Source organism: Phyllopteryx taeniolatus, chromosome 5 (assembly GCF_024500385.1).
Source record: "Phyllopteryx taeniolatus isolate TA_2022b chromosome 5, UOR_Ptae_1.2, whole genome shotgun sequence".
NCBI classification, from domain to species: Eukaryota; Metazoa; Chordata; class Actinopteri; order Syngnathiformes; family Syngnathidae; genus Phyllopteryx; species Phyllopteryx taeniolatus.
In genome coordinates, this window is record NC_084506.1 from 10,712,321 (window position 1) to 10,732,328 (window position 20,008).

Sequence of the window (20,008 nt, forward strand, 5' to 3'; positions counted from 1 at the left end):
ATGTGAGTGCGAATGGTTGTTTGTTTGTATGTGCCCTGCGATTGGCTGGCAACCAGTTCAGGGTGTACCCCGCCTCCTGCCCGATGATAGCTGGGATAGGCTCCAGCACGCCCGCGACCCTAGTGAGGAGAAGCGGCTCAGAAACTGATGGATGGATAAGTTAACTGTGTTAGTACCTTTAGAAATAAGTATATGGTAGCTTTCCTGGTTTGGATTTTTAATACGCCTTTGATTTGTTTCTTTTTAAAGTGATTTTTTTTTCTCTTTTTCTCCCACCTTTTAAGATTTCTGAGAGAACTGGCAATGGTTAGTGAGTGCATTTTATTTCTTCCATCAATTTCCTACCCCTTCAGTCAGCCTATCCCAGCTGACCTTAGGTGAGAAGCAACCATTCACACCTATGGACAATTCATTAGAATGTATAGAATGTATTGGGCAGCCGTGGCCCAATGGTTAAGATCATCGCCTGCCACCGTGGGGGACCTAGGTTCAAAACCCCGACTGGACCATCCGCCAACATCCCCCGGACTCACGCCTGTGGTGTCCTTGAGCAAGACACTGATACCCCGAAATGCTCCCCGGGCGCTTCAGCTGCCCCCTGCTCCAGTGTGTTCCACTAACATGTGTATGTGTTCACTGTGATGGGTTAAATGCAGAGAACAAATTTCGTGTGCATGCATGCATGTTCATGACAATAAAAAGATGATTCTTCTTCTAGCATGTACGGGGCACAGGGAAAACATGAATTTCACACAGGAGAGCCTGACCTCTCAACTATGAGGCAGGTGTGCAAACCACTCTTCCTCCGTGCTACCGATGCAAAAGAAGAATCCATACATACATTATTTATACCGCCTATCCAGTTTAGGGTTGTGGACAGCTGGAGTCCATCCTTACTGATATCGGGCAAAAGGCAGACTACACCTGATTTTCCAAAGAGAACCTCTGGATATTGACGCTGTGCATGTGCACTCAACTTGTTCAGTTGACCATGGCGAGGCCTGGTCTGAGTGGACCACTGTATGAACTTTGCCACAGTGCTACAGCTCAGTTTCAGGTATGTAAATCTTCGTATAGCCTCTGTGATCTTTATGTAGAGCAAATATTCTTTTCTTAAGATAGAGAGTACTTTGCCATGAGGTGCCATACTGAACTTCCAGTGAGCAGTAAGAGAAAGAAAGGTTGGTCTCAGGTCATAGGTTTGCCAACAGTATAATGACCCAAAACAAACAGCTAAAAGATAAAGATCCCTGAAATCAATCATGTTGAACATCTGTGGAAAGAGCATGCAGTCGTGAGTTACAGAAATTGTTTGATTGCAGTGATTGCTGCAAAGGTTTGTGCAACAAAATTCTAAATACATCATGCATTTTTTTCCACAATTTAGTGGAACAACAGTTCCCATGTGTCTTAAAAGACACGTTAGAATGAAAACCAGTGGACTGGATCTTCCTACCACTTCCCTGTCGGCGTTGCAGCTGTCTCATCTTCCGCTCGCTTGGCGGTGAGTGTTTAGGCGGCTGGCTGCTTGCTTGTACTAGCAGAGGCAAAGCTCAGAATGTACAACCCCAATTCCAACGAAGTTGGGACGTGTTAAACATAAATAAAAACATAATACAATGATTGAAAATCATGTTCAACCTATATTGAATTGAATACACTACAAAGACAACATATTTAATGTTCAAACTGATAAACTTTATAGTTTTTAGCAAATAATCATTAACTTGGAATTTTATGGCTGCAACACGTTCCAAAAAAGCTGGCACAGGGTAATTTTTGCCACTGTGTTACATCACCTTTTCTTTTAACAACATTCAATAAACATTTGGGAACTGAGGACACTAATTGTTGCAGCGTTGGAGGTGGAATTATTTCCCATTCTTGCTTGATGTACAGCTTCAGCTGTTCAACAGTCCGGGGTCTCCGTTGTCATGTTTTACGCTTCATAATGCGCCACACATTTTCAATGGGAGACAGGTCTGGACTGCAGGCTGGCCAGTCTAGTACTCTTTTACTACGAAGCCACGCTGTTGTAACGTGCAGAATGTGGTTTGGCATTGTCTTGCTGAAATAAGCAGGGGTGTCCATGAAAATGACGTTGCTTGGATGGCAGTATATGATTCTCCAAAACCTGTATGTACCTTTCAGCATTAATGGTGCCTTCACTACCCATGCCATTGGCACTAACACAGCCCCATACCATCACAGATGCTGGCTTTTGAACTTTGCGTCCATAGCAGTTCTTTTCCTCTTTGGCCTGGAGGCCACGATGTCCACAATTTCCAAAAACAATTTGAAATCTGGACTCGTCAGATCACAGAACACTTCTCCACTTTGCATCAGTCCATCTTAGATGAGCTTCGGGCCCAGAGAAGCTGGCGGCGTTTCTGGGTGTTGTTGTAAATGGCTTTTGCTTTGCATACTAAGGTTTCAAGTTGCACTTACAGATGTAGCGCCGAACTGTATTTACTGACATTGGTTTTCTGAAGTGGTCCTGAGCCCATTTGGTTATATCCTTTACACATTGATGTTGGTTTTTGATGCAGTGCCGCCTGAGGGGTCAAAGGTCACGGGCATTCAATGTTGGTTTTCGGCCTTGCCGCTTACATGCAGTGATTTCTCCAGATTATCTGAACCTTTTGATGATGATATGGACCGTAGATGATGAAATCTCTAAATTTCTTGCAATTGTACGTTGAGGAACATTGTCCTTAAACTGTTGGACTATTTTCTCGTCCCAACGTCATTGGAATTGTTGTGGAAAAGTTGTAGAAAACAAGAAAGCTAACCATTACCTGCCCCTAGCTATCCACTTTCATAATTGCATGCCATTATAAATGTGCGTTATGTTTGAGAATCATGCTCGTGTACATCAGTGAGTGCCGCAGCTTTGGTCAGGCTATATTCAAATCTTGCTCGTGGTTTTAAAACTGCAAAATCCCATAATTTTTTTACCACAATAATCACCTTTATGTTTTGCATAGTAGTCACTGATGGTGTAGTGGTTTATTCGTCTGACTTCTGTCCAGGCTGTGTGGGTTCAGTTCCCACTCAGTGATGCTGTGAATGTGAGTGTTAATGGTTGTCTGCGTCTGTATGTCCCCTGTGATTGGCTGGCAACCAATCTAGAGTGTAGTCTGCTTTTTGTCCAATGTCAGCAAATGGAAGGGGAGGAAAAAATGCCCAATAAGGTAAATTTGAATTATTTTGTTCACATGGTGTCAAGCGTGTAATGGCACCAACCAGGTGGGGAGTACAAAGACAAGTGTGCCTTGCCTACAGTCAAAAGTGGTGGTGGGAGTGTCATGGTCTGGGGCAGCATGAGGGCTGCCGGCATTGGACAGCTACAGTTCAATGAGGGAACCATGAATGCCAACATGTATTGTGAAATACAGAAGCAGAGCATGATCCCATCACTTCGGAAACTTGGCCAAAAGGCAGTATTCCAACATGATAATGACCTCTAACATACTTGTAAGACAACCTCTGCCTCACTAAAGAAGCTGAGGCTAGAGGTGATGGACTTCCCAAGCATGTCCCCAAACCTAACCCCTATTGAGCATCTGTGCAAGGTCTTCATACAGGGATGGAAAAGGGTTTCCGTGGCAAACTGTGAAGCTCGGTCGAACTCCTTGGCCAAGAATGTTAAAGCATAGCTGGAAAATAATGGTGACCACAAAAAAATATTGACACTTTCGGTACAATTTGGACATTTTCACTTAGTGGTGTACTCACCACTTTTGTTACCAGTTATTTTCACATTTACGGCTGTGTTGCGTTATAATGAGATGACAGTAAATTGATACTCTCATACTAACTGTACACTGACTCATTTACATTGTAGCAGTGTGTCATTTCTTGAGTGTTGTCCCATTAAAAGCTCAAATAAAATATTTTGAAAAAATGTGAGCGGTGTACTCACTTTTGTGAGCTACCATCTTCAAAATGTCATTCAATGTAAAACTAAGTGTTTAACACCTCCCTCTTTTGTCTTACCTCCACCCAGTTCCCATCCACTTCATGGAAGAGAACACAGAACGGGTCAGACTTGGAGGCTACATCGCGATCCAGAAGGTTGGCAGCAGTAACAGAAAGCTCCACCCGTGTGATGCAGTGCTGAGGTCCTACACCACGTGTCTGGCCCTCAATGGCTGAGCCCAAAGTGTAGGCCATCGTCTGACGTCACCAATAGTCACCCTCATTAGAAAGAAGAAAAAGTAGTAGTGATAGCGAATGATTTATCAATTTAAAGTAAATAATTCAAAGTAAAATCAAGGAACTGCACCACAGCCATTTTGTTTTTTCACCCTGGTCTAGTGTGTGCTTGTCTGTTCAAATGAGTAACATGTGACCATCCCCTTGTTGACCCATTACCCATTAAGAAAGGGGTTCTCGTTTTCCACCATTCCCTACTTTGCCGTCATTGCCTGTGTACCATTACATAAAAATCCCAAACAATTTTCTAAATCAGCAGGTAAAATGAGCACGGGTTGAAAACAGATTCCACTCCATTCCAATCCCACCTGTAACGTCTCCCGTCTCTCACACTTTAAGAACCACTGAAAAGAAAAGTTTTAGACTCCAAAATCTGGATAGGGCATGGAAAGTTACTCGAATGTGGGGAAGGAGTCTGAGCTCACGCATGAGGTAGACTTACTCCTGACTTGGTAAAGTAGTAACTTTCATTTGTGTGTGGGCTTGGCCATGGCCAGTAGGGATGCATATAATAATCAATTAATCACTGACTTTGAATTGAACTTAATTTCCTTGATCAATTCATTAACCAAAGAAACGTTGTCGAAAGCTCCCCTGGTTGTCAGCCCTCCCGGACTATCGCAAGAAACAAATGTGGGCTAGTCATGCTGGTCCACATAATTAAAACAAAAGCTGATACAAAGGAAAGGTAATTTAATGAGACAGGAAAGCCAATGCCTTTCATCTTAAGAGAAAACAACTGCTATGTCTTCTATGACAAAAAAAAGTGAACCAAAAAGTAAAAACATTTGTGTGACAAAAAAAAATAATTTTGTTCACCTGACTATTGTCTAGTTCCTTGGTTTGTGACTCATTCGTTCATTTATTCATTCATTTTGTTGCTTTATAGTAACCTACAGAGCCAATATGTAATCTAGTGTCAGTAATCATACATTTATATTGTCCAATGAAAATCCCATAAATCAAGTTTATGATTTTGAAAGTCAGTCGCTTTGTACAAATGAACAATGTATCAACATTTGACTATGAGCATAATGTTTTGTTCATATGACTAACAATAAGGTATTGACAGTGATCTGAGTCTGATTGATGTTTACAGGTCAAAATCAATGGGCTAAAATTAGTCATTACACGATGAATTGCATTGATTTGAATGCAAGATGTAAATGCATTGCTTTGATGAAACTGTGAGCTTTGTGGACACGTCCCTTTACCCTGCTCCACATTGTTACACGCTGAAAGGCAGAGAGCCATGAAGAAGTCTGCTACACAATATCAAAACATTAACATTTACTCTAACAACATACAGCAATAGCTGTTGCAACGTACTGTATATCTATCTACTGTATGTTTCTGCTGCCAAATCAAATTACAGTTGTTCATTTTTATGCTATACAATGGCGTTTTTATTGCTCCTGCCAAAAAAAGTCAAATACAAAACAGTTTTCATTGACGAGGTATGATCGAGTCTTACAGTTACAACCTACCCACTGGGTGCAACCATAAAGCTCATGTGGCCCTGGTTGAAAATGTGTGACATCCCTGTATTGTTACTAACCTATACATGCAATGTCTGTGACAAATACTACTGTCATGGTCTGTGTTTTGGTTTGGGTTGTGTTTAGTTTTGTTCCATGTTTGTCGTGTGCTCATTAGGTTGTTGTGTACACCTGTTCTCGTCTACTTTGTGTCGACCAATCAGCTCTCTCCAGCCACTCGTGTCTTGTCCAGGTGTTCCTCGTTGTCTCGTCAATTTGTTTGTATTTAGTTCCCTGGTTTCTTTCAGTTCTCGTCAGTTCATTGTGCGTTGTCACATGTCTTTGCCATGTCATAGTCGTCATTTGTCTTTATCATTGTGGTATGTCATTGTCAGGTGTCATTTTCCCTATCTATTCCACGTCTTACTCACAGGTCATAGTTTGTTTCCAGTTTTAGATATTCAAGTGTTTCTTTGTTACTTTGGTTTGATTATCTGTTGTGGGACTTTGTTCACTTTTGCTTTAGCCAATATCCTTGTTTTCCCTTTTTGAAGATTAAATATTATTATTTTGAGACTCCCGCACTCCTGCCTTGCTTCCATGCAATTGGGTCCACCATGTTCTTGCCTTGCGTTACTCTCCTTCGCCCTAACCACGTACGTGACAGAATGAACCGACCAGAACAGGACCCAGCGGGAAGAACATGGCGTCACACTGGACACCACCAAACTGCCTCCCACTGTCCTCAGCCTGTCATCCATACCTACCCTCCTCCAGTAAGCCCTATCGTTCAGTCTTTTCTGTCCTTTTCATCGGATCCCCCCACTTGTCCTAGTTATTCACCATGCCCTACTATTTTACATCCACATGTTTCTTTAGATTCTGATTTTTCTGATTGTGAAGATGGCCCCGATTTAGTTAACCTCCTGTCTGATTCTGAATCTGACACAGATTTAGATTTTTCTGGTTCCTTCCCTAGTTTATCCCGTCCTCGTCAGTTTTTGTCACGTCTCCCCGTTTCCAACCCGAGTGAGTCCAAATCCTTTCCCTCAGACCTTTTCTTGGGCACCCGTTTGGCCATCTACCCGGGACCGCCGCGTGGTGGCCAACGGAGGCGCCCAAGTAAAGGTCAAATTTTGCCCCCTTGTTGTTTTTCCCCTGTTCACAAGTCACTTAATTTTTCACCTGTTCCCACACGTTGTTCCACGGCTCCAATTAAGTCACGTCTAGTCAAACCTGCCCCCAAGCCACCATGTTCAGTACCAGCCATTTTTCCTAGTTCACCTTCCCGAGACCTTGTGCACTCTTCCACTCCCGTACCCTTTACTCCCAAACCTCAATGGCGGCAGGCTGAGGAAGCGACTGCAGGCCCCGTTCCTGCTCCTCGGCAGCTGCGGCTGGCTCCCGTTCCTGCTCCTCGGCAGCTGCGGCAGGCTCTCGTTCCTGCTCCTCGGCAGCTGCGCCAGGCTCCCGTTCCGGCTCCTCGGCAGCTGCGCCAGGCTCCCGTTCCGGCTCCTCGGCAGCTGCGCCAGGCTCCCGTTCCGGCTCCTCGGCAGCTGCGCCAGGCTCCCGCTCCGGCTCCTCGGCAGCTGCACCAGGCTCCCGCTCCGGCTCCTCGGCAGCTGCGCCAGGCTCCCGCTCCGGCTCCTCGGCAGCTGCGCCAAGGCTCCCACTCCGGCGGCGCTCGTCCAGCGGCCACCACCCGTCCCGGCTCCGGCGGCACTCGTCCAGCGGCCGCCACCCGTCCCCGCTCCGGCGGCGCTCGTCCAGCGGCCGCCACCCGTCCCCGCTCCGGCGGCGCTCGTCCAGCGGCCGCCACCCGTCGGAACGGGAGCCTGCCGCAGCTGCCGAGGAGCAGGAACGGGAGCCAGCCGCAGCTGCCGAGGAGCAGTCGCTTCCTCAGCCTGCCGCCATTGAGGTTTGGGAGTAAAGGGTACGGGAGTGGAAGAGTGCACAAGGTCTCGGGAAGGTGAACTAGGAAAAATGGCTGGTACTGAACATGGTGGCTTGGGGGCAGGTTTGACAACCGTCCTTGCTCCGGCGGTGCTCGTCCAGCGGCCGCCGCCCGTCCTGGCTCCGGCGGCGCTCGTCCAGCGGCCGCCACCCGTCCCCGCTCCGGCGGCGCTCGTCCAGCGGCCGCCACCCGTCCCCGCTCCGGCGGCGCTCGTCCAGCGGCCGCCAACCGTCCTTGCTCCGGCGGCGCTCGTCCAGCGGCCGCCGCCCGTCCTGGCTCCGGCGGCGCTCGTCCAGCGGCCGCCGCCCGTCCTTGCTCCGGCGGCGCTCGTCCAGCGGCCGCCGCCCGTCCTTGCTCCGGCGGCGCTCGTCCAGCGGCCGCCACCCGTCCTTGATCCGTTCCTTTAGAGGGGGGGTACTGTCATGGTCTGTGTATTGGTTTGGGTTGTGTTTAGTTTTGTTCCATATTTTCCTGTGTTCCATGTTTGTCGTGTGCTCATTAGGTTGTTGTGTCCACCTGTTCTCGTCTACTTTGTGTCGACCAATCAGCTCTCTCCAGCCACTCGTGTCTTGACCAGGTGTTCCTCATTGTCTCGTCAATTTGTTTGTATTTAGTTACCTGGTTTCTTTCAGTTCTTGTCGGTTCATTGTCGTAGTCACATGTCTTTGCCATGTCATAGTCGTCAGTTGTCTTTATCATTGTGGTATGTCATTGTCAGGTGTCATTTTCCCTATCTATTCCACGTCTTACAGGTCATAGTTTGTTTCCAGTTTGAGATATTTAAGTGTTTCTTTGTTACTTTGGTTTGATTATCTGTTGTGGGACTTTGTTCACTTTTGCTTTAGCCAATATTCTTGTTTTCCCTTTTTGAAGATTAAATATTATTATTTTGAGACTCCCGCACTCCTGCCTTGCTTCCATGCAATTGGGTCCACCATGTTCTTGCCTTGCGTTACTCTCCTTCGCCCTAACCACGTACGTGACAGAATGAACCGACCAGAACAGGACCCAGCGGGAAGAACATGGCGTCACCCTGGACACCACCAAACTGCCTCCCACTGTCCTCAGCCTGTCATCCATACCTACCCTCCTCCAGTAAGCCCTATCGTTCAGTCTTTTCTGTCCTTTTCATCGGATCCCCCCACTTGTCCTAGTTATTCACCATGCCCTACTATTTTACATCCACGTTTCTTTAGATTCTGATTTTTCTGATTGTGAAGATGGCCCCGATTTAGTTAACCTCCTGTCTGATTCTGAATCTGACACAGATTTAGATTTTTCTGGTTCCTTCCCTAGTTTATCCCGTCCTCGTCAGTTTTTGTCACGTCTCCCCGTTTCCAACCCGAGTGAGTCCAAATCCTTTCCCTCAGACCTTTTCTTGGGCACCCGCCCAAGTAAAGGTCAAATTTTGCCCCCTTGTTGTTTTTCCCCTGTTCACAAGTCACTTAATTTTTCACCTGTTCCCACACGTTGTTCCACGGCTCCAATTAAGTCACGTCTAGTCAAACCTGCCCCCAAGCCACCATGTTCAGTACCAGCCATTTTTCCTGGCGCAGCTGCCGAGGAGCAGGAACGGGAGCCTGCCGCAGCTGCCGAGGAGCAGGAACGGGAGCCAGCCGCAGCTGCCGAGGAGCAGGAACGGGGCCTGCAGTCGCTTCCTCAGCCTGCCGCCATTGAGGTTTGGGAGTAAAGGGTACGGGAGTGGAAGAGTGCACAAGGTCTCGGGAAGGTGAACTAGGAAAAATGGCTGGTACTGAACATGGTGGCTTGGGGGCAGGTTTGACAACCGTCCTTGCTCCGGCGGTGCTCGTCCAGCGGCCGCCACCCGTCCTGGCTCCGGCGGCGCTCGTCCAGCGGCCGCCGCCCGTCCTTGCTCCGGCGGCGCTCGTCCAGCGGCCGCCGCCCGTCCTTGCTCCGGCGGCGCTCGTCCAGCGGCCGCCACCCGTCCTTGGTCCGGCGCCGCTCGTCCAGCGGCCGCTACCCGTCCTTGCTCCGGCGGCGCTCGTCCAGCGGCCGCCACCCGTCCTTGGTCCGGCGGCGCGCGTCCAGCGGCCGCCACCCGTCCTTGCTCCGGCGGCGCTCGTCCAGCGGCCGCCACCCGACCCCGCTCCGGCAGCGCTCGTCCAGCGGCCGCCACCCGACCCCGCTCCGGCGGCGCTCGTCCAGCGGCCGCCACCCGACCCCGCTCCGGCGGCGTTCGTCCAGCGGCCGCCACCCAACCCTATTGCCTGGCCCCTGCATTACCATTGGGTTCGGCACCGTGGCCGTCCGCCTGAATGGCTCTGTAAAGACCCTGGTGCTTGGCATCCTGGACGACCTCCTGAACCACTCAGCCAAGCACCTCACCTCGGGTGGCCTGGATGGCCACCAGACTGACCTGAGGGGTGGACTCTGTACCCTCCTCCAGGCCCCCTTCCGTCCACCCTGGGTTAGTGACTTTTTGGTTGTTGTTTGGGGAACGTCTGGGATCCGTTCCTTTAGAGGGGGGGTACTGTCATGGTCTGTGTTTTGGTTTGGGTTGTGTTTAGTTTTGTTCCATGTTTTCCTGTGTTCCATGTTTGTCGTGTGCTCATTAGGTTGTTGTGTCCACCTGTTCTCGTCTACTTTGTGTCGACCAATCAGCTCTCTCCAGCCACTCGTGTCTTGTCCAGGTGTTCCTCATTGTCTCGTCAATTTGTTTGTATTTAGTTTCCTGGTTTCTTTCAGTTCTTGTCGGTTCATTGTCGTAGTCACATGTCTTTGCCATGTCATAGTCGTCAGTTGTCTTTATCATTGTGGTATGTCATTGTCAGGTGTCATTTTCCCTATCTATTCCACGTCTTACAGGTCATAGTTTGTTTCCAGTTTTAGATATTTAAGTGTTTCTTTGTTACTTTGGTTTGATTATCTGTTGTGGGACTTCGTTCAGTTTTGCTTTAGCCAATATTCTTGTTTTCCCTTTTTGAAGATTAAATATTATTATTTTGAGACTCCCGCACTCCTGCCTTGCTTCCATGCAATTGGGTCCACCATGTTCTTGCCTTGCGTTACTCGCCTTCGCCCTAACCACGTACGTGACAACTACAGCTGGAATCACAATGCGTTATCAGTGAGTTTTAGAAAGGTCATTGAAAGATAAGGTCACAATCTGTAGTTTTTATTTCCATAACTATATGCAAGAAACAACTAATCACTAAAACACAAATGCAATATGTCGTTTGCCAACCCTCACTTAATTGTTCATGTAAAAATGCCTTCTGAGAAAAAGCAGAAAGCAGATATGGCCATGCATGCAGGATGACCCTGGCGGAGGTCACTGTTGCCCTCGAGAAACTCAAACAATACCTTTTACAATATTATGAAGCCACATACAGTGGGTACGGAAAGTATTCAGACCCCTTAAATTTTTCAATCTTTGTTATATTGCAGCCATTTGCTAAAATCATTTCTTTTTATTCCTCATTAATGTACACACAGCACCCATATTGACAGACAAAAACGGAATTGTTGAAATCTTTGCAGATGTATTAAAAAAGAAAAACTCAAATATCACACAGAACCTTTGCTGTGACACTCATATATTTAACTTGGGTGCTGTCCATTTCTTCTGCTCATCCTTGAGATGGTTCTACACCTTCACTGTGTTTGATTATACTGATTGGACTTGGTTAGGAAAGCCACACACCTGTCTATATAAGACCTTACAGCTCACAGTGCATGTCAGAGCAAATGAGAATCATGAGGTCAAAGGAACTGCCTGAAGAGCTCAGAGACAGAATTGTGGCAAAAAAACAATTCTGCTGCACTTAAAGTTCCTAAGAGCACAGTGGCCTCCATAATCCTGAAATGGAAGACGTTTGGGACGACCAGAACTCTTCCTAGAGCTTACCGTCAGTGCAAGACACATGAAAGTCCACATGGAGTTTGCTAAAAAACACCGGAAGGACTCCAAGATGGTGAAAAATAAGATTCTCTTGTCTGTTGAGACCAAGATAGAACTTTTTGGCGTTAATTCTAACCGATATGTGTGGAGAAAACCAGGCCCTGCTCTTCACCTGTCTAATACAGTCCCAACAGTGAAGCATGGTGGTGGCAGCATCATGCTGTGGGGGTGTTTTTCAGCTGCAGGAACAGGGAGACTGGTTGCAATCGAAAGAAAGATTAATGCGGCCAAGTACAGGGATACCCTGGAAGAAAACCTTCTCCAGAGTGCTCAGGACCTCAGACTGGGCCGAAGGTTCACCTTCTAGCAAGACAATGACCCTAAGCACACAGCTAAAATACCAAAGGAGTGCCTTCAGAACAATTCCGTGACTGTTCTTGAACGGCCCAGCCAGAAAACCTGACTTAAACCCAATTGAGCATCTCTGGAGAGAATTGAAAACGTTTACCATCCAACCTGACAGAACTGGAGAGGATCTTCAAGGAGGAATGGCAGATGATCCCCAAATCCAGGTGTGAAAAACTTGTTGGTTCATTCCCAAAAAGACTCATGGCTGTATTAGCTCAAAAGGGTGCTTCTGCTAAATACTGAGCAAAAGGTCTGAATACTTATGGCTGTGTGATATTAAGTTTTTCTTTTTCAATAAATCTGCAAAAATTTCAACAATTCTGTTTTTTTCTGTCAAAATGAGGTGCTGTGTGTTAATTTAAACGATTTTAGCAAATGGCTGCAATATAACAAAGAGTGAAAAATTTAAGGGGGTCTGAATACTTCCCGTAGCCACTTTACATGATCTGCTGTGAAACATATCATGGCCTTGCCAAAGCCTCCGGAATAGAAAATCCCCTTTAAGTCATGACGTAGTAAAGACTTAACAGTTTTGAGCGCAATAAGGAAGAAAAGGTCTCTTTACTGAAAAGTCATTTTTTTCCTCAATGTTGGTGCAGCTTCGAGACAACCTCACACCTCATGTTCATAAGGGTGGATTTGTTCACAGAACGGCATGCCAAAAGGATGCTGTTTGTTGCTAAGATACACAATGTGTCATCACCAACATGATCCTCCCCTTGTGATGTCACACTATTAGTGGTAATGGAAAAAGCAGACGCACGGAGAAATCCACCTTTCAGAAAACACCTGCGACACCCCAATGTTGAATGAGAGTGAGGGGTTTCAACTGTTACACAATACATGATAGGGAATATTAAACAGAGTCTTTTAAACAGCACTATACGAACATACAAAAAAAGAATTGAAAGGGACACAACATTCTTCACAGAGTTCATTCAGGGTTTTACTGGACATTTAAGGCTGGAAAGAATGAACATTCAAGACCACTGGCTGTAAATATACTGTTTTTATGTCCTCTCCATTTAAATTGGATGCTTTCAACTCATATTCTATTTCTACAGCCAATTGTTTCCCGTGTATGCAAGAAGTCAAATCTGAAATCTATACCAACGTGTGGGAGCTGTCGAACTGTGTATTTGAGTGCATTACACGTATGCAAAAGGTGTATGCTGTCTTCTTTCAAGTTGAGGAGATGCACCTCCAGTCAAACATTCACACCTAAACGTCACCTGCACTCATCAGAGCAAGAGCAGTCACAACCTGCCAATAACAGGATGAGCTGGGCAACAAGACAACATGAAGATTGCTCCTCAAGCTCAAATTCATACCATGTGCAATCTCTGCCATGTTCAATGAAGGCGTTAATAAACCTCCAACTTCAACATGGAATTTAACAGTACACCCACATGCATACACGGAATAAGCATGCTTCCTTACATTTAAACGATTGCAGGTTTTCTGTAAATGCTCATTCGGCACTCAGTCGGTATCTTTCTGTCCTGCTCACAAGAACCACCGCTCTGATACAAATCAACGTTAGCGCTAAATTCACACTTACCTTAGTGAAAATAAATAAACTTCTCCGCGGTTTTCTAGTGGCAATTTATTTAGTTGCTGTGCGCGGAAATAGTGGTCGTTTAAAAAAATAATATATATATATATATATATATATATATATATATATCATTAAGCTATATTTGAATCAGAGGTCCCAACTGGCATGTTTATCGTCAGTATCCCGAAAAGCGCAGTTGCATCGTTAATTCATCCTTGGAGGAAAGGCACGCTCCTTTCCCCTACCTTTACACAACGAGCTGCACGAAGTTAAGAGAAATTGCACAGCCTCTTACGGGAAGTAAATCAAATAAACCCGTCAAAATAAAAGTGAAAGCCGCTTGGTTTCAAAGCTGCTTAAGCGTTTTGGCATACTAGATCACATCACACAGCACAGTGGAAGGAGTATTGAAGTTGAGACCCGACTTCACCTGTGCATTTCATCACGTTTGTTTACCTGGCATGCAGAAATTGAAGGGCGCATACACACCATGTAGCATGTTTTGTTCTTGTGTGAAAATATCTTTGCCCCCTTATCAAATTCTTATATATAAAATATATATATATATATATATATATATATATATATATATATATATATATATATATATCATAGTTCCCCCCACTTTAATGTTTAAGATTATCAAACAAATTTAAAGATCAGACAAAGACAAAACAAGTTATCAAAAAATGCAATTTTAAATGGTGATTTTATTTAAGGGAGGGAAAAAAACTATTCAAAGCTACCTGGCCCTGTGTGTAAAAGTAATGCCCCCCCCCCCCTCTTGTTAAATAATTAATTAACTGCGGCTAATCAAAAAATGTTTGGAACGCTGAGTTCATTTTCACTGACACCACCCAAGTCCCATTTCCTCCAGACAACAAAACAAACCAAAACAATTAACAACAAAATTAAAAACTAAAATGCCACGATCCCAAAAACATCAAGAGCAGGTGAGCAACACATGGAACAGTGGTGAACCTTACCAGGAGTGGCCAGCCTACTAAAATTGCCTCAAGAGCAGAGCGACAAATCATCCAGGTCACAATGGAACCCAGGATATAACATCTAAAGAACTGCAGGCCACCCTTGCCTCAGTTAAAGTCAGTGTTCGTGACTCAACAATAATGAAGAGAGTGGCAATAAATGGCATCCAAGGCAGATTTCCAAGGCAAAAACAACTGGTGTGCTGATCAAAAAAGAACATAAAGGTTCTTCTTACTTTTGCAAAGGAAAAAAAATATCTAAATCATTCCCAAGACTTTCTGGGGCATATTCTATAGGCTGACAATACTAAAGTTGATGTGTTTGAAAGGCGTGTCACTTATTACATCTGGTGTAAATGTATACAGGATTATAGAAAAAGAACATCATACCAACAGTCAAACATGGATGGATAGTGTGATGACCACAGGCTGATTTGTAGCTTCAGGACCTGGATGACTTGCTGTGATAGATGAAACCATGGATTCTGCTCTTTACCAGAAAATCCTGAAGGAGAATGTTTGGCCATCACTTTGTGACCTCAAGCTGAAGTGCACTTATAGGTCCTGCGGCAGGACAACGATCCAAAACACACCAGCAAATCTGGACGTAAAGCCGATTAAAATGCTGTGACATGACATTAAAAAGGCCGTTCATGTACAAAAACCCTCCTGTGGTGCTGGACTAAAACAATTCCACTCGAAGAGTGGCACAAAATAGCTCCAGAGAGATGTAAAAGACTCATTGCCAGTTATAGAAAACGCTTGATTTCAGTTGTTGCTGCTGTGGGTAGCCCAACCAGTTGATAGATTTAGGGGGCAATTACTTTTTCAGGCGGCACGGTGAGCAACTGGTTAGACATCTGCCTCACAGTTCTGAGGACCGGGGTTAAAATCCTGGCCCCGCCTGTGTGGAGTTTGCATGTTCTCCCCGTGCCTGCGTGGGTTTTCTCCGGGCACTCCGGTTTCCTCCCACATCCCAAAAACATGCGTTGTAAGTTGATTGAGGACTCTAAATTGCCCTTAAGTGTGAATGTGTGTGTGAATGGTCGTTTGTTTCTATGTGCCCTGCGATTGGCTGGCGACCAATTCAGGATGTACCCCGCCTCTCACCCAAAGATTACTGGGATAGGCTCCAGCACGCCCGCGACCTTAGTGACGATAAGCGGAACGGACAATGAATGAATGACTGAATTACTTTTTCACACAGGTCCAGGTACATTTTCCCCCCCTTAATAAATAAAATCACCACTTAAAAACTGCATTTTATTTTTATTTGAGCTATCTTTGTTTGATATTTACATTTGTTTGATGATCTTAAAGATTAAAGTGGGGAACCTATGCAAAATATTTTTTGAGAAAGGGGCAAATACTTTTTTATCGCACCATAACTTTTTTCTTCATCGGATTAGGTTTTTAGCAGTGTCAAACCCCAAATGAATGGATTGCACTTCATCAGACCTCTACTGTAAGACCTGCCCAGCCTGAAGACAAAGCTTCTGCTGGTATAGCTGTTAGGGTCACTGAAACACACAAACCCCCTAACCAAAATGAGGTGGCAATAGTAACTAATAGAAATTAAATATATATATCCATCCATTTTCTTTATCGCTTCTCCTCACTAGTCGCAGGCGTGCTGGAGCCTATCCCAGCTATCTTCGGGCGGGAGGCAGGGTACACCCTGAACTGGTCGCCAGCCAATCGCAGGGCACATACAAACAAACAACCATTCACACTCACATTCACACCTACGAGCAATTTAGAGTCTTCAATTAACCTACCATGCATGTTTTTGGCATGTGGGAGGAAACCAGAGTGCCCGGAGAAAACCCACGCAGCCACGGGGAGAACATGCAAACTCCACACAGGCGGGGCTGGGATTTGAACCCCGGTCCTCAGAACTGTGAGGCAGATGTGCTATCGAGTCGTCCACCGTGCCGTCTATATATATATATATATATATATATATATATATATATATATATATATCTTTCATCAATGTTTCCACAATAAACAACATAACTATTGTTGGATGGCATCCATGCATCACAAACAAATTTGAACATTAAAAATTTTTATTCTAAGGCCATCCACTTAGAATTTTAATAATACAATACCCCTTTCAGTCCTGGGCCCATAGAAAGATCACTTCAGGAGAGTTGCTGGGGGCAGACCTCTGAACTTCATAAACACTTTAAACATTGTTAGTATTATAACAAATGCTGATGTCAAATCAGCGGCTGTAGTTTGTTTCCATTAATATGGGAATTGAGCATATAGATGCAAGAATATCATGTATAAAATAAAACACAACATTAATTACAGGCAAAGCCCATCACACCAAGAGTGACTGTCCAGTTCCACTTTGAGGTCAGAATTATTGCTGTTGCATAAGAACAGTAGCTCAGCATAATATGACAAGGCTCCTCAAAAACATTGTTGCACTTTGGGTGGTGGGAAGCCCATGCCAGTGCATTATTTGTTGCAGCAGTTAAGCAGGAAGTACAAAGAAGTCATCAGAACAACATGAACAATGATCTCAGCAAGAGACAGTATCAGAGCACAAATGTTGAACGAGGCTAAATGTGTGCAGTGACACAACACTCCGAATGAGGGTTGTGAGACAAATTATATTTGTTTCAATATGAAACACTTTGTCTCGCATATGTAAATCCTCTCTGCTGAGATAATATTGAGTTCCATAGCAGGCGACATATTTATTGCGGCCAGCTAATGTAGCATTCAAGACAAACTGGCGTGGGCTTTTTATGAGGCAACAATATCATGACTGTTACGTGAACTATTCATTAATGAGTTATTGTACTGCATCTACATTCCACAGTGCCACTAAGGATTACACAGTAAATACTGCAACATACTGCAAACCAACTATACCACAAGCAGGAAAAAAAGTGCAGTAAAGAGCACTTCCTGGTGGTGAATCAGTAGTCTTGCATCTTAGAAGTGCAGTGGAAGGTGGGCTAAAGTCAAAAGCAAAGCAAAGCAAAGCAAATTAATTTTATAGCGCATTTCATGCACAAGGTAACTCCATGTGCTTTACATCATTGAAAGCATTGAAAGCATTTAAAAAAAGAGAGAAAGACAGCTTAAAAAATTAAAAACAAAGAGACAAAAATACAAATTACAATAAAAACTGTACAGTGCAAGAAAGATCATTTAAAAGTGGAAATGCTGTAAAAAGCATGACAAAACGTTAAACTGGACTTACAGAGATTGACACTTGGGACTGACTTCAATTCTATTGGCAACTTATTCCATTTGTGTGAAGCATAGCAGCTAAAAACTGCTTCACCATGTTTGCTTTGGACTCTGAAAAACGTACAGTGCAAAAAAAATAATCAGAATCAGAATCAAAATCATCTTTATTTGCCAAGTATGTCCAAAAAACACACAAGGAATTTGTCTCCGGTAGTTGGAGCCGCTCTAGCACGACAACAGACAGTCAATTTACAGAACACTTTGGAGACAGAAAGACATTGACAAAAAAAAAACAGTCACTGAGCAGTAAAGGATTGCTAGTTATCTGGTAATGCCGGTACATTATTATTTTTTTTTGACAATTGTGCAAAAAGATGCAGAGTCCTCGACCACTTAAAGCAGTTCGAATGACTAATATTGCAATAGTCCGGTGCAATGACCATTGTGCAAAGGGCGCTGAGACTTCAAGGAGTGTATGCGGTTTAAAGTGACGAGTAGTGCGATAATCTGGGGCAATGTTGGTTGTGCAAATGTTAAAGATACTCCTCAATCAGTGTGCAAATGGAGCAGATGCTACTCTGGCATGAGTGGCCAGTATATGCAAATTAGTGCAGCATGGCGAGACAACTACAGTGAGTGCACGAGTAATACATAATTGGCCCCACAGAAATGTGACAACGAACTCAAGTCAAAAAATTGCCAGCATGTTGTAATGGAATTGTAGGTCAGGTGTTTAAGAAGTTGATCGCAAGAGGGAAGAAGCTTTTGGAATGTCTACTAGTTCTAGTTTGCATTGATCGGTAGTGCCTACCTGAGGGAAGGAGCTGGAAGAGCTGGTGACCGGGGTGCAGAGGGTCCGAGAGGATTTTGCACGCCCTTGTCTTAGTTCTGGCAGCGTGCAAGTTCTCAATGGTGGGTAGGGGGGTACCGACAATCCTTTCAGCAGTTTTGATTGTCCGTTGCAGTCGGAGTTTGTCCTTTTTTGTAGCAGCACCAAACCAGACTGTGATGGAAGAATACAGGACTGATTCGATGACCGCTGTGTAGAACTGTCTCAGCAGCTCCGGTGGCAGGCAGTACATCCTCTGCTGGGCCTTTTTGAGGACAGAGTTGATGTTGGTCGCCCACTTCAGGTCCTGAGAGACTGTAATTCCCAGGAACTTGAAGGTCTCGACGGTTGACATAAGGCAGCTGGACAACGTGAGGGGCAGCTGTGGCGAAGGATGCCTCCTGAAGTCCACGAAAATCTCTACAGTCTTGAGCGTGTTCAGCTCCAGGTTGTGTCGGCCGCACCACAGCTCCAGCCGCTCCGCTTCCTGTCGATATGCAGACTCGTCACCGTCCTTGATGAGGCCGATGACAGTGGTGTCATCTGCAAACTTCAGGAGTTTGACAGTCGGGTGTGCTGAGGTGCAGTAGTTCGTGTAGAGAGAGAAGAGCATTCATTTATTCATTTACTGTACCACTTATCCTCACTAGGGTCGCGGCAGTGCTGAAGCCTATCCCAGCTATCTTTGCGCGAGAGGCTGGTTACACCCTGAACTGGTCGCCAGCCAATCGCAGGGCACATATAAACAAACAACCATTCACACGCACATTCACACCTGCGGGCAATTTAGAATCCTCAATTAACCTACGATGCATGTTTTGGGGTTGTGGGAGGCAATCGGAGTACCCGGAGAAAACCCACAGAGGCACGGGGAGAACATGCAAACTACATACAGGGGAGGCTGGATTTGAACCCGGGTCCTCAGAACTGTGAGGTGGATGTGCTAACCACTCACCACCGAGCCGCCCAAAACATATCATTTAAAGGTGGAAATGCACAAAAATACTTAATCATAAGCATGAGCAAAAAAGATGAGTTTTTAACCCGGATTTAAAAACGTTGACACTTGGAACTGACTTCACTTCTGTTGGTAACTTATTCCATTTGTGCTTCATGTTTGCTTTGGACTCTGTGTGCCGCTATCTGACCTGAGTCAGTAGATATCAGAGCCCTACTGGGTTTGTCTTTAATGCATTCAGGTAGTGTAGAGACTTCAGAATTGGAGGAATATGTTGTGATCTCTTACTTCAGGTCAGAACCCGAGCTGCAGCATTCTGAATGAACTGCAGCTGTTTAAAGCTCTTTTGGTGGAGTTTAGTCAGAAGACCATTACAATAGTCAAACCTACTTCAGATAAAAGCACAGCTTAGCTTCTTCTGATCTGGTTGGCACATGCAAGCCTTCACTCTGGATATGTTCTTCAGCAGGTAGAAGGCTGTTTTAGTGATTGATTTGATACAGTATGACTGCTCAAAGTCAGGTCGGAATCTATCAGCACA

At 45.1% G+C, this 20,008-nt stretch overlaps 1 protein-coding gene across 2 annotated transcripts in view; it reads right to left on the reverse strand.

The window, feature by feature from the left end:
* Positions 1–4,176, reverse strand: part of cpne2 (copine II) — a 58,793-nt gene extending 54,617 nt beyond the window's left edge. For both annotated transcript variants that reach the window (XM_061772619.1, XM_061772618.1), the window contains exon 1: positions 4,000–4,176. In XM_061772619.1, the coding sequence (XP_061628603.1) occupies positions 4,000–4,176 (177 nt within the window). The remainder of the gene's footprint in view (positions 1–3,999) is intronic.
* Positions 4,177–20,008: the final 15,832 nt, after the last annotated feature.